Source organism: Pundamilia nyererei, unplaced genomic scaffold (assembly GCF_000239375.1).
Source record: "Pundamilia nyererei isolate P.nyererei 1_Seehausen unplaced genomic scaffold, PunNye1.0 scaffold00160, whole genome shotgun sequence".
In the NCBI taxonomy this organism is placed as follows: Eukaryota; Metazoa; Chordata; class Actinopteri; order Cichliformes; family Cichlidae; genus Pundamilia; species Pundamilia nyererei.
Genome location: NW_005187561.1, coordinates 1,201,863 through 1,214,289, shown reverse-complemented (window position 1 = coordinate 1,214,289; position 12,427 = coordinate 1,201,863). Strand labels below are relative to the sequence as shown.

The 12,427-nt window shown below is 39.4% G+C and overlaps 1 protein-coding gene across 1 annotated transcript in view; it reads right to left on the bottom strand.

Moving 5' to 3' along the window:
* Positions 1-5,047: 5,047 nt before the first annotated feature.
* Positions 5,048-12,427, bottom strand: part of LOC102202614 (phosphodiesterase 1A, calmodulin-dependent) — a 54,731-nt gene continuing 47,351 nt past the window's right edge. Inside the window, exons 12-16 of the mRNA XM_013913934.1 lie at positions 11,866-11,947; positions 11,151-11,271; positions 9,950-10,134; positions 8,262-8,426; positions 5,048-8,182 (exon numbers count right to left, since the gene is read on the bottom strand). Of these exons, the coding sequence (XP_013769388.1) occupies positions 8,130-8,182; positions 8,262-8,426; positions 9,950-10,134; positions 11,151-11,271; positions 11,866-11,947 (606 nt within the window). The 3' untranslated portion in view covers positions 5,048-8,129. The remainder of the gene's footprint in view (positions 8,183-8,261; positions 8,427-9,949; positions 10,135-11,150; positions 11,272-11,865; positions 11,948-12,427) is intronic.

Sequence of the window (12,427 nt, the reverse complement as noted above, 5' to 3'; positions counted from 1 at the left end):
CATTTATGTCTGACAGATCAGATGGCCCTTGTACTCTAGCTGTGTCTGTTTTGAATTGGCTTTAACGTTAAACCATTTCTTTTTAACTTGAGCCACAGTCTGCGTCTCAGAGGATACAATGGTAACTGTCTCTGTTATTGTAGCCCAAGCTTCATTTTTCTTTACCATTGTCACACCTGCAGAAACACTTTTGAAAAGTATGGAAAACTTTTTTTTGCTTCCACCTCAGAGACGATTGTTTCGATTTCTTCAGTAGTAAACGTGTTTAAAACTTTGCTTTCTTTTACTCGCCACATTTTTGTAACTTCACCCCTTTTTCTCACTCACCTGGAGGTAAACTTGTTTCCTTATACAGAGAAATGGATGTATGGAGGTGGTGGTATTCGAACTGCAGGCAGCAAGCATGAGCCTGCTGATTTAAAATGAGTCTGAGTTGCCAACGTATGCACTGCGGTAAGAACAAAATTGCCTGGTGCATACGTCATAAATCTGACAGTAATTTTTCATGAAAACTCATTTTTTGCACAGACTAAAAATGTTTCCACACACATATTGGTAAACGAGGGATGGCTGTAGCTCGGGAGGCAGAGCAGGTGATCAAAAGGTTGATGGCTCAATCCCCATCTGCTCCAGTCTGCATGGCAAATATCGCTGAGCAAGATACTAACCCCAAGTTGTTCTTTAATGCATCATTGGAGTATAAATGCTTGTGAATGGTAAATAGAAAACACTTACATAGAAAAAGCTCAGAAAAAAGTGCTTGTATGAATTAGTGTGAATGGGTGAGACAATGAAGTGTTTTAAGTGCTAAGAGTAGCTAGGAACCGCTCCATTTACCATTTACCATGTTCTTTGGACAAATGAGACCAAAATGGAGATGTTTGGACATAATCCATAACACTGCATGTGGAGAAAACCAAACCAACATCAGCACCTCATACCAGCTGTCAGGCACAGTAGTTTAATTTGGGTTCTTTTTATTTTGCAGCCTCGTGGCCTGGGAACCTCACAGTTACTGAGTCAACAATGAACTCCTCTTTATTTCAATACAATATTTAGCTGTTTGACAGCTGAAGTTTGGCCTAAGCTGGCTCACGTAGCAGAACAAAGATCCCAAGCACAGCAACAAGTTGAAAAAGAGGAGAGCCAAGGTGCTGCAATGGCCCAAAGTACAGACCTCAGAGGCTTGCTCTTCTTTCTGAAATTGATCACCATGTCATGAGTTCTTCAAGACTACTCAAAAAATAATAACCAAATAGTGTTCTGTACTTCTCCTCCAGCCCATCACATCCAAGCATGCAGATGATTACATCATCCACTTAAAAGATGAGGTTGGTATTTTCACCTGTGGTCCTGCCATGGCATCACATGTGATGTGATGAAGGTACTGGTTTTCACTCCCATGTGTTTATGCTCCACTACAACATTCATTAACTTTTGTCTCCTCTCTCTTAAAGTTTGAGTTTTGTTGTTTCTCCCCATGTTCTCGTTTTTTCTCTTCTCTTTCCCCAAACCTTCCCAACTAGTCATTATAGATGGCTGCCCTGGGCAACAGTGGGGATAAAGGAAGTTTTTCCCCACTGTTGCCCAGTTATTGTTGGGGTTTTTCCTCTAATATGGTTGTTCACTTCACTAAATAAAGCACCTTGAGGCACCTTGAGGTAACTGTTATATGAACTGGTGCTAAGTGAAGCCATGTGAAACAGAGTCAGGTTGTCAGGATCACACACACCTGGCTAGCACAGGTCCTGAGAAGCTTGAGGTCAGTCCTTGCATTTCCTCAGCTTCACCTTTGCTACACACTGAATTAAAACTCATCCATAATTAAAATCAGTGGAGCTAAATTTCCCATCAGTTTTCAATTGGTTTAGTTTGCTACATGTTTCTAATAGAAGTTTCTGATTTTGAAATGATTCTTGATCAAGCCAAACCAACATACTGAGTTTGCTGAGGAGAGAGAAGTGAAATAGGATAAATACAAAACGACTAAATGTAGGGTGATATTGAGAACACGTGCTAGAACACAGAAACAGCGATATTTTTTCAGCTTCTTCTTCTTTTGCATCTTCTGCTTTTTTCCTCTTCTCATTCCTGCCATGGCAGTGATGGAACTGATTACTCTTTCAGCAGAGGAACTGCTGCTTTATGTCATTAGGTGAGGTGAAGTGAACTGGACCCAATGATCTGGATATAGGGAAATAGACAGTGGTAAAAGTGACTGCAATTTAAACCTGTGTCCTATTAAATAGCACACTTACTTTGGTTAATGAGGTTCACTGAAATTTCAGCTACTCCCTGTGCTGTTTCAGACAGTTGTACAAAATTAGTAGTTAAAAAACAAACAAACATACACACTATTGCTTCAACACATATACACAACACATAACACAGATGTACATTACTATCTACAGAGATTAGATAGCAAGTATATTTTATTATGCATCTTTTTTCATCACTCTTATTTTTGACTTTGTCACAAACTACATCCCTGCATGTTGGATGCTGCAGTAACCTAATTTCCACTCTGGGATCAGTAAAACCAGTCAACGCATCAGTGCAAGTCTGCCAAAACATACAGTAGATTTAGGAATTTCAAAAAGCGATCTGAGACCCTGATAGACCCTATGCCACTTGCTTAAATTAAGTTGGCAAAAGTATGGTCTGACACAGGCCCCTCTGCTGGCAACCGCTGCCTTCAGAATTGTACTCCCAATTAGAATGAACTTGGCCAGACTTCAAAGGCTGTTGTAAACAATTAAATTGACCCTTTGAACTCAGAAAGTGAAACTTACTTATTCACAGAAGCTTTTTGGGGAAATTCTGCTGATTCAGGTCGACATTTATTACACCACCAAATAACTAACAGACTCTAATGGTGCAGTTATTATAAATAGGCTAGCTATCAGCTTTGATCATGCCAGAGTCTCAATGTGAATCATCTTTGACTATGACAGTCGTGTGTTCTTACACCTATCTGCTGTAAATTCTGTGAACCTGCAAAAAAAAAAGAAAGAAAAGTTGCAAGCAGTCTTATCAGGTCAGGGGTGGGGAACTCCAGGCCTCAAGGGCCGGTGTAGATCTCACCCTGGGTCAACACACCTGAATCAAATGATTAGTTCATTACTAGGCCTCTGGAGAACTTCAAGACATGTTGAGCTGTGTTGGATCCAGGACACACCTAAAACCTGCAGGACACCAGCCTGTGTGGCCTGGAGTTCCCCCACCCCTGTATTAGGTGATATGAAAAGCAGAATGGCATTACTAAATCTATTTTAGCTCTGAAAAATATCAGTCTCTTCTGCGAAATGTTTACCATGTTGTCTCTATCTGTCTCCTGTTGGATGCCATATTGCTGTCTACAATCCAACTAACAAGAGCTGCAAGTGTTCAAAAGAAATTCTAACATTTTGTGGTGTTGAGAGTGCAATTTGCAGATTTTTAGCTTACATTTTAAGGCATCCGTTAGTCATACATTAACTTGAAACACAATGTATTGTTATGGTTTAGTCGTGCCACTTTTTGTGCAAGAATAGCATGTTCTGTAGCTTCTTGTGGTGCTGTTAGTCAGAGAGCTGATTGGATGTGATTGAAGACACCTTAAGTGTCTCTACACAACACTAATCAATGAATAAAGAGCGGTAAGTGTTAGTGTGACTGCTTGTTAATGACAGTGGTTCTCTGCTACCCTCTGGTGGCCGGTATTTGTTGTGCAACAATAGAATGAGATCCCCACAACATCACAAATGTTGGTTTAGTCACAGTGCTCTCTGCTGGCAGCACAAATTTAGTGCATCAAATTGAAAGATTGCATTGCGACATTTTTGGCAATATTTACCTGAGTAAGGTCATGAGTGCTGCTTTCTAATAAATGCTATCAAATTCAAGTTCTCAAAAGGTTTCTGGACTGATCCAAAACTTTGTTTTCAAGGCAAAGGTGCACACTTTTTACAAAAGAAGATTAGGTAATAAATGCATTTCATTATAGTGTACATCTGTTTTAATTTTTATGTATGGAGTCTTAGTACAGGGGCACTGTTGTTGTCCCGGGAGCTATGCTGCCCTGGATGAGAGCAAATCCCAGTAGCTCTATGAAGAATACACTATGGTACATGATTAACCTATACCCTGAAAAGGGTTACCGCAGCCACTCCCCTGAAGAGGCCCCTCACCTCAAAGGAGAACACTTGTTGGCCAGGTCTTACCCTATTGGGCCAAGCCAGGTACAGCCATCCTGTGGTTCCACACCCACAGAAGATGCTGTAGGGGTTAGGTGCAACGTGACTCAGACAGCAACCAGTGGTCTGATGGTCCAGTCCTCATTTACTGAAATTAGGTCCTGGATCGTGGAATGTCACCTCTCTGGCATCTCGATACAGGGGGACGGCCTGTTTAAGGGCATGGCAAAGGCCACACTTTGGCTAGGCCACTCCAAAAACCCTCATTTTACTTTATTTTTTGACCCATTTTTTAACCAGTGGACTCACTGCTGTGTTTCACATTATTGTCCTGCAATAACATCCAACTGTACCTGAAATTCAGGACACAAACTGGTGGCTGGATGGTCTCCATAAGGTTTTTCTTTTAGCTAGTTGTCCAGGTCCTGGAGCAGCAAACCAACCACAGACCATCACACTACCACATCATGTTAGACTCTTGTATGATGGTGAAATTGTAGTTTTACACCAGATGTTTTTTTGTTTTTTTTTACTTTTTAACTTTCTATTTACGCATGTTATCTTTGTCTAATGTTAAAATTTGGTTTTAACATTTAAGTTTGACAAAAGACTAAGAAATGAGACAGTAGAGCACAGTAGAAAATAAGGGAAAGTATAATAGGTTGATTTAGTGGATCTTTCGTTTAAAATCTTTTTTTACTTTAGTATTATGTTTTGTTTTTGTCTTTGAAGTCACTTAATATGCATGCACTGGACAGAAATGGCATTCCTGTAGAATGTCCATATAGTGAAAGCAGATCCCAGAAGTTCAGATACAGGTCTGTTGACCACCAAATGTAAACAACAAGACTGAATAAAATCAAAGACAGAGCCAGATTTGTGAATGTTTAATACAATAATACAGAAAACAGCTGTACAGTATACAGTGCACACTCTCACACTTTCTCTCACACAAACTCACACTCAAAATCTCATCCACACACAGAGTCAAAGAGCACACAATAACTATAGCACACATTGCATTAACAAACACAGTGCTCACAGAATCTAAAGAGCTTTGACTTTCGGCCATTTTGGCTCCTGCCTTTGACTCATTGTCCATTGCTATAGAAACTGGTGTTTCTCTTGTCACCATGTTGATTCTATGGCACTTTTCTTTATTCACAGCCAGGTGGAGCAACAGGGGCCCAGCACAGGAACAACAAGAGCTGCCTGAACTCTGGGCTCCTGTCGATTTAAAGGTAAATCTTATTTATTTACTCATGATCACACTTCCTTGGACTCAGTGTTCATTATCATTTTCCATCATCTCCACAATCTCTACAACGATGGAGAGTACAGTGTAATGCTATCCTATGGGTATATTGGCCCAGAATACGATAAGATGGCCCATGTTTTGTTTTTTTTTAAAAAGGTCACATGTAAACATGTAAAGAAATTCACACCGATTCACTGCTGCTGCTCTGCTCTCTGTGCGTTCAAACTGCCACTGTGTTATGTTTGGATTTTTACTGCTATTAGCCATGGAAAAGGTAAAGCCAGCTGAATGGCAGTCATAGCTTTTTAGCTCCCGTATGTAACATTTTTCAAGTGAAACAGACTCTTCAGTCAGGGCTCAGATACAGATTTGGGATCAACCGTTTATTACAATCAGTTGTAACACAGAACTGACTCTGATTTGATCCTACAGATGAGCTCTGATGTCTTTTTTGGAGATTGCAAAGTACTTGGTTAGGCTCAGCAGCCAGCAAATCCCTCATTAAATCTTTGTTAATCTTTAGTTACCAAGCCTCTTGCCTTGGAGCTAATCCTTTCTATTAGCTTTCTTATGTACAGCTCCCCCCTTCACCTTCTACCTAACCAGTAAACATTTAAAAAGATACTAATTAAATAAGCAAATTCAATATCAGCCTCATGTCAAAAGTGGAAAAGAAATAATAAATTACATGCTGTTTCCATGTAGTGTATTAATAGCATATTGTTTAATGTTAAACTAGAATTTGTTGAAATGTATACTGTCAAATGTGAAAGCAAGAACATGTGATATTTTAGATTATTCGGGTGTTGAGCAGCAGCTCATGACAGCTGTCAAACCATATTCTGTGATCTGTGAGATCTGTGAACTGCAGCAGAGCAGCAACTAGGTCACCTGCAGGTAATGTTCACTACATTGTGCACGCAAACATTAGTTATGCATATAATGCAAAGTTTAATTTAATTTGTATTACTTTGAGGAGGCATGTTAGACAGCAGCAGAAAAAGTCAGGGCGGGGTTAATGAATATTATATCATAATATTCATCACGTTGTAATTGAGATTTGATAAGAAAATGAATTGAGTGATTCGGTTTCAATAAAATGCTCTTGAATCAAATACATCACTGATGGTGTAAACAAGCTGTGAATAACATCCACACTCTGTCCTTCTACACAATGGCTATATGGTTTTTTGCTTAGCTACATTTAATACTAAGCTAATTAAGCTTGTGGTACGATTTCTATAACCAAACTGAGCTTGACAAAACATAAATAACTGACATTTGAGATTACATTTTTATACTGTGCATTTAAAAAGCATCGTGACTGACAACACTTGCTGTCTCTGTCGCATGTTAGTATTTAGGACAAATATTACAGTGTAACCAGGACTGCAAATATTCACTATATCCAGGTCTGTAGATGCCTCCTTTTATGTTACGTTAAAAGACTGCATACAGGAGACCTCCATTTGGTATATATTGCTAACTTGTTAGCACTGTAAATTGACCAATGCAAGTAGGTCCATGGATTTTTCCTTTGCAAATAAACTGAAAAATTTCATAACTTGTACATCACTTTCTACAATGTAACATTTGTAATGTCTTCTGTACAAAGTGCTGGGATATTTTACACACCTGGTAGTCTACAGCTTCTCTAATAGCCATCAGCTATGCTATCAGAATGCTAATATGCTGTCAGTGATAGTGGTAATATACATAAGTTTTGTTTGTGGCATTTATGGTTTATCTTAGTTTCGCTCTCTAACATTTGCTAATTAGCACTAAGCACAACTTGCAGAGGGGTACTGGGCATTAACCACCTGGCACACATTTTGGAAAGTTTCTCGGCCGATGCTAGTGCAAGACCAAAAGTTAGAGGTTCCAGTTTGCTGAATAACTGCTAACATTTTTGCCCCAAAAGCGTTCGTAATGGCCAGGTATGGTTTAGCCCCAAAAAATAGCCTAAGTCGTGCATGCCAGAAGAAATAATTCTGTATGGTATTAATAATCTCAGCATAGTCAATTATGCCAATATGCAATTGGCCCCATTTAGCTTGCTACTTAGGCGGTACGATAAACAACTGCTGCAACATCATCCAACATGTTTTTGTTTGACATCATGGGTAGAAGTGTGAGATAAAAAGGAGTAGGAACAAAGAACAGAGCAGCAATCACTTTTCACGCTCATATTATAAGTTTAAAACATCACACCTGTTGTTGTGCTCAGCTGCATTAACAAAACCTCGACAACTGCTTCTTAACAGCTCAGTTAATTATTATTCCTAACAGACATTCAGTCTCCCAACTCCCTGAATAGGGTTTTTAAGCTGCTCCACACTCTTTGGTTTTGACCTGCCTGCCTCTGTTTTTATTTAAATTATGACATCTATTTCACAGACAGCATTCCTCTGAATCTCTAATAAAATCACAACACATTTTCACCACTGTTAATGGGCCATGAAGCTGCTAAGAAGCTGTTATCTAATGAATCTTTTCACTCTGAATGTGATATTTTCATGGTCAGTTGTAAAAAAAATCCCCAAAAAAACAAAGGTCTAGTGGCCCTTTTCAGTCACTGAAGGACCACTTAGTCAGCTGCTGTGTTTAAACAGAGAGTGTGAACTCTGCACGGCAACGCCCTGTTGCCAGGGTCGTCTGCCACAGTCAAATACAGTGGTACGTTTGGCAGAGGGCAGTCAGGCGTTTTCAGGCACTTCATCATCTTCTTTCTCCTCCTCTGGGGCCTCCCCTGTAAAGGTTACCACAGCTAAAGGTGAGTTTGAGGGTTAAATGTCAGGAAGTTGTTACGTTTGTTGTCAAGTTCATACCATTCAACATTTGGTCTGGTGACTTGTCATGAGATTCACCAGGAGGTGAGCAGTCAGAGTTCTGTGGCTGATCGGCAGCGGGTCCATCAGGAGTACGATGGCTGGTTGAGGCATGTGATTGGAGGTCCACACTTTCTTTTTCTTCTTGCGCCTTGCTGGCTAGCTCTGTTCACAATAGGCAAACACAGGAAAATACATACATTTTCAACTGGCAAAAAAGATTTTTCCATCAAATCTGGGGATCTTCTTCAAGCCTGGGCCCTTGATGGTTTGAGACTCTTAGCTGTTTCTAGGACTAGTGTTGGAGAAGTTTACACTCAGTTCAGTGTTTTTTGCATCTGATATTTGGTGGATATTTACATTAATGGCAAAGCTTGTGTGTAGATACATCACCACAACAACCTGACTGGCAAATGTTTCCAATATCAGAATCTATCTCAGAAGATGAGACACTTTCCCACTATATTACATTCCCAGTATATTAGATATGATATGTGGTGCTAAGCCAAAAATCACACCTAACTCAAATGTTGACTACCCAAAGGTAAACAGGTGGCACTTGCACAAAACTTTAGAAAAAGGTGGACAAATCTCAGTTCAACAATTTAACCTCTCACTGTATTGTGATCATGTCAACAAGGAAAAAATGACTTCGCAGTGGAAAAATATCGATTTTGTTGGGATATTTATCGGCAGCACCGTTATTACATTTTTTTGTCTTACAAATTACAGCAGTCCACAGCTGAGTGTGTGAAACAAGCACAACAAGGCTAAAAGCACAAAGATGGTAGCTTATATTAAAATAAGGGTACAATTTTCTCAAGAGCATGTTTTATAAAAATGCAGACAAACATTTTCTCCAAAGAGTGTGAGATTATTATATTATCTGCCACGTTAGACCCCTAATTAAAGATTGTGAAATCATTATGTAGTTTTAGTTTGCCTTATTCTCCTGACTTAGAAGAAGGTGATAATTATTATGGTAAATGGCCTGCATTTGTATAGCGCTTTTCTAGTCCATAGGACCCCAAAGCGCTTCACACTACATTCAGTCATTCACACACTGGTGATGGCAGCTACATTGTAGCCACAGCTGCCCTGGGGCGCACTGACAGAGGCGAGGCTGCCGGACACAGGCGCCACCGGGCCCTCTGACCACCACCAGTAGGCAAACATGGGGTTAGTATCTTGCCCAAGGATATTTGGCATGCAGCCAGGATGCAGCCTGGGATCGAACCACCGACCTTCTGATTAGTGGCTGACCTGCTCTGCCACCTGAGCTACAGCCACCATTACAGTTATTAAACTGATTTGTATTACATTAGACTGCTGATTTATTGTGAATGAATGATATTGTTTTATGATGCATTATACTGCTGAGGTATAAGAATTGTATGGAATAAAAGATTGTTGATTGAGCATTTATACACCGAGTATTGTCTTTCCTTCAGCCCAAAGATCAAAAGAATTGGGAGAATTGAACAATTGACATTTGTTACACTGAAAAACATCTCGTTTTTTGAGAAATCACTTATAGATTGTTGGGTGCTTTGTCTTATCATGTCCAAAAGCGCAAAACAAAATAATAACACTCCAAATAAAACAATTTTTTTCTAAATTTGGTTGTAGAAACTTTACCTCGAATGATTCTGAGTTTCTTGAATATTTGTTTGTGACTGTATGTGTACCGTGCACAGATAGTTCTTTCCATCTGTCCTTGTTGCTGGTAATGACACCAGAGAGGTGCAGCTTCAGTGCCAGCAGATCAATGGCTGTCAGGGAAAAGTCCATCTGTCCATCATCACTGTTCCCATGGCGAACACTACTGTGTCTCTGCACTGACTCCACGGTAACTGAACCGCTTCCTGTTAGACTGAAACAGAGAGAGAGGTGTAAAGCGATGAGAGGGACTGCCTTTTCCACCTTGGATGTATTAATGTATTAAGGAAAATTCCATATTGCATTGATTGAATAAAACCTGGTGAATGAGCAATAATTTTTTTCTACATGGCCAAAAACTTTATATTTCTATGAGAAAAACAATGTTACTTGATTTTGTGCAGTGATGACCTGCCCTCACACACCGATCAACATATGCTGTAGTCGAGGCATTTCCTGTGGACATTTAGCTGATTTAAGGTTGGGACTGTTACTGGTTCTTGTACCAACAAGTTATATTTTACCCTCTTTGCCCACTATGTGGTCTTGAAGAACACCAATTACTATTTGTGTCATGTATCTGTACATCGTGCTATGTACAGGTGTGCATCCATGTCCTGCATGCAACTCTCTCCATAGTTTCCTGTCAGTTCTCTGTACTAATAAAGATTGTATAATAAAGACAAAACAAAAAAAACCCCAAATAAATCTTTGTTTTTCTTTAAGAAAAGAATAAGTAGTTGTACAATTGAGTGATTAGACTGGGTTTCACAGTTTCTGGTCTAAGACCAGCCTATTTTCAATGATTTTTCATCCAAAATCATCAAGTATGAATAAAAATGACTTTATGCAGTGTTGTAAAAACAATTACAAGTTTGTACAACCAGCTTCTGCAGCAGTAACTTACAGTAATAATTATCTGTATGACTTTATCAGTTTCTCACATTGCTGTTAATGTATTTGAGTCCACTATACTTTATAACATTGCTTTAGTTGACTGAGGTTTGTGGGCATCTGTTTATGCACAGTGCCACCACAGATTTCAATTGGGCTGAGGTCTGGACTTCCAAAGACTTGTTCTGATGTGGATTAAGAGTTTCAGCTGTTATCAAGTCTGTTGCTTTTCTTTTGTTGTGGTTATTCACTGAGGCATCGTTCATGTTAAAAACCTTGTGTCTAATACACATGTTGAATAAGTCACTGAACTTACAGCAGTAATAGCAGCAGTACCTGGATCTCCTGTTTCCAGTCTCTCTGGCCTTCCTGTCCTCTTCTATTAGAGGACCAATCACTTTCTCTGTCGTGTCAATCAGTACACTGAAGGTTGGCTCCACAATGAAGTCTATGAAACCTGAATCCCAAGAGAAATGTTAGGATAATGGAAGAAGAGAGAGCAAAATATATAACAAGCGCATCTGTTACATGTCTGCAGGCTGCATGTTTTCTTTCCCTCTCCTTTTGTTTGCCACTCCCTTAGACTGCAGGCTGATGTCTTTTTGTTAGAAACACTAGGTAAGTAGGTTGATGCCACCCATGTAATTTTGAGCTTGTTTTGAGTTGAGGTTTAGGGTCTTTCCCCCCTGTTTTTGTTTTTCTAGGATAATAGCTCAGCTAAGTTTTGGTTTTGTCTTTTTGGTGGGTTTTTTGGCACAACCTAACTGTCCCTTTCTCCCCCACGTTTGTTGTTTGAATTTGGGTTACTTATTTTGTGAGAGCGCTGCCATTAAACTTTTTTTATAACACCTGTACCAGGTTTCCAGAGTCATTGTGTCATCCTCTCCTGCCCTCGACGAGATGTAACAGCATCATTACTAATAATAACTTAATACTGGTTCTTTTTCTTATGATAAATCACTACCAGATAGTAAACATGAGAATAAAGTTTCAACAGCTGTTTGCAAATCCAGCACAAGTTTATGAAGTCCTTTCTCATTGTGACTCTTACCTATCTGAGACTGGGCAATCATCGTAGCTTTACGGTCACAGAGAGGAGAAAACGGGAGCCCAAGTTCAACCTCTTTATCTCCCTGGAAACAATGTAGAAAGTGGGACAATATAACACTGCGTCTTCAAGTACTCAAGTTAACTTTATGGGATTTGCATTCAGTTTCTGCTTAAGCCATAAGCAATAAAACACAATGGAGACATCCTCCTCATGGAAAAAAGCTAAAATATCTTCATCATTACAACATGGGCAATAGAGTCTTTCAGTGTTTCAGAGTGCTTCAGTGATAACACAAAAATGTATTCTTACTGATACAAGTTGACTGGAATTCGTTGGGTGGACTCAAAAAAGTTACGTGTTGTATAACAAAACAAACAGCTCTGCAGCACCCAGGTCATCACCTGTAACTGTTACAGAGCTCATACAGTTTCTAGTAATAATGTCAATTATGTCGGCTATGACAACTGAAAAAGATTTTATTAATTCTAAATGGCTAATTAGGCTAATGTTGCCTTTATTTGTTAATGCAGCAACAATTAGCTAATTTTTCTTTACTGGTTGA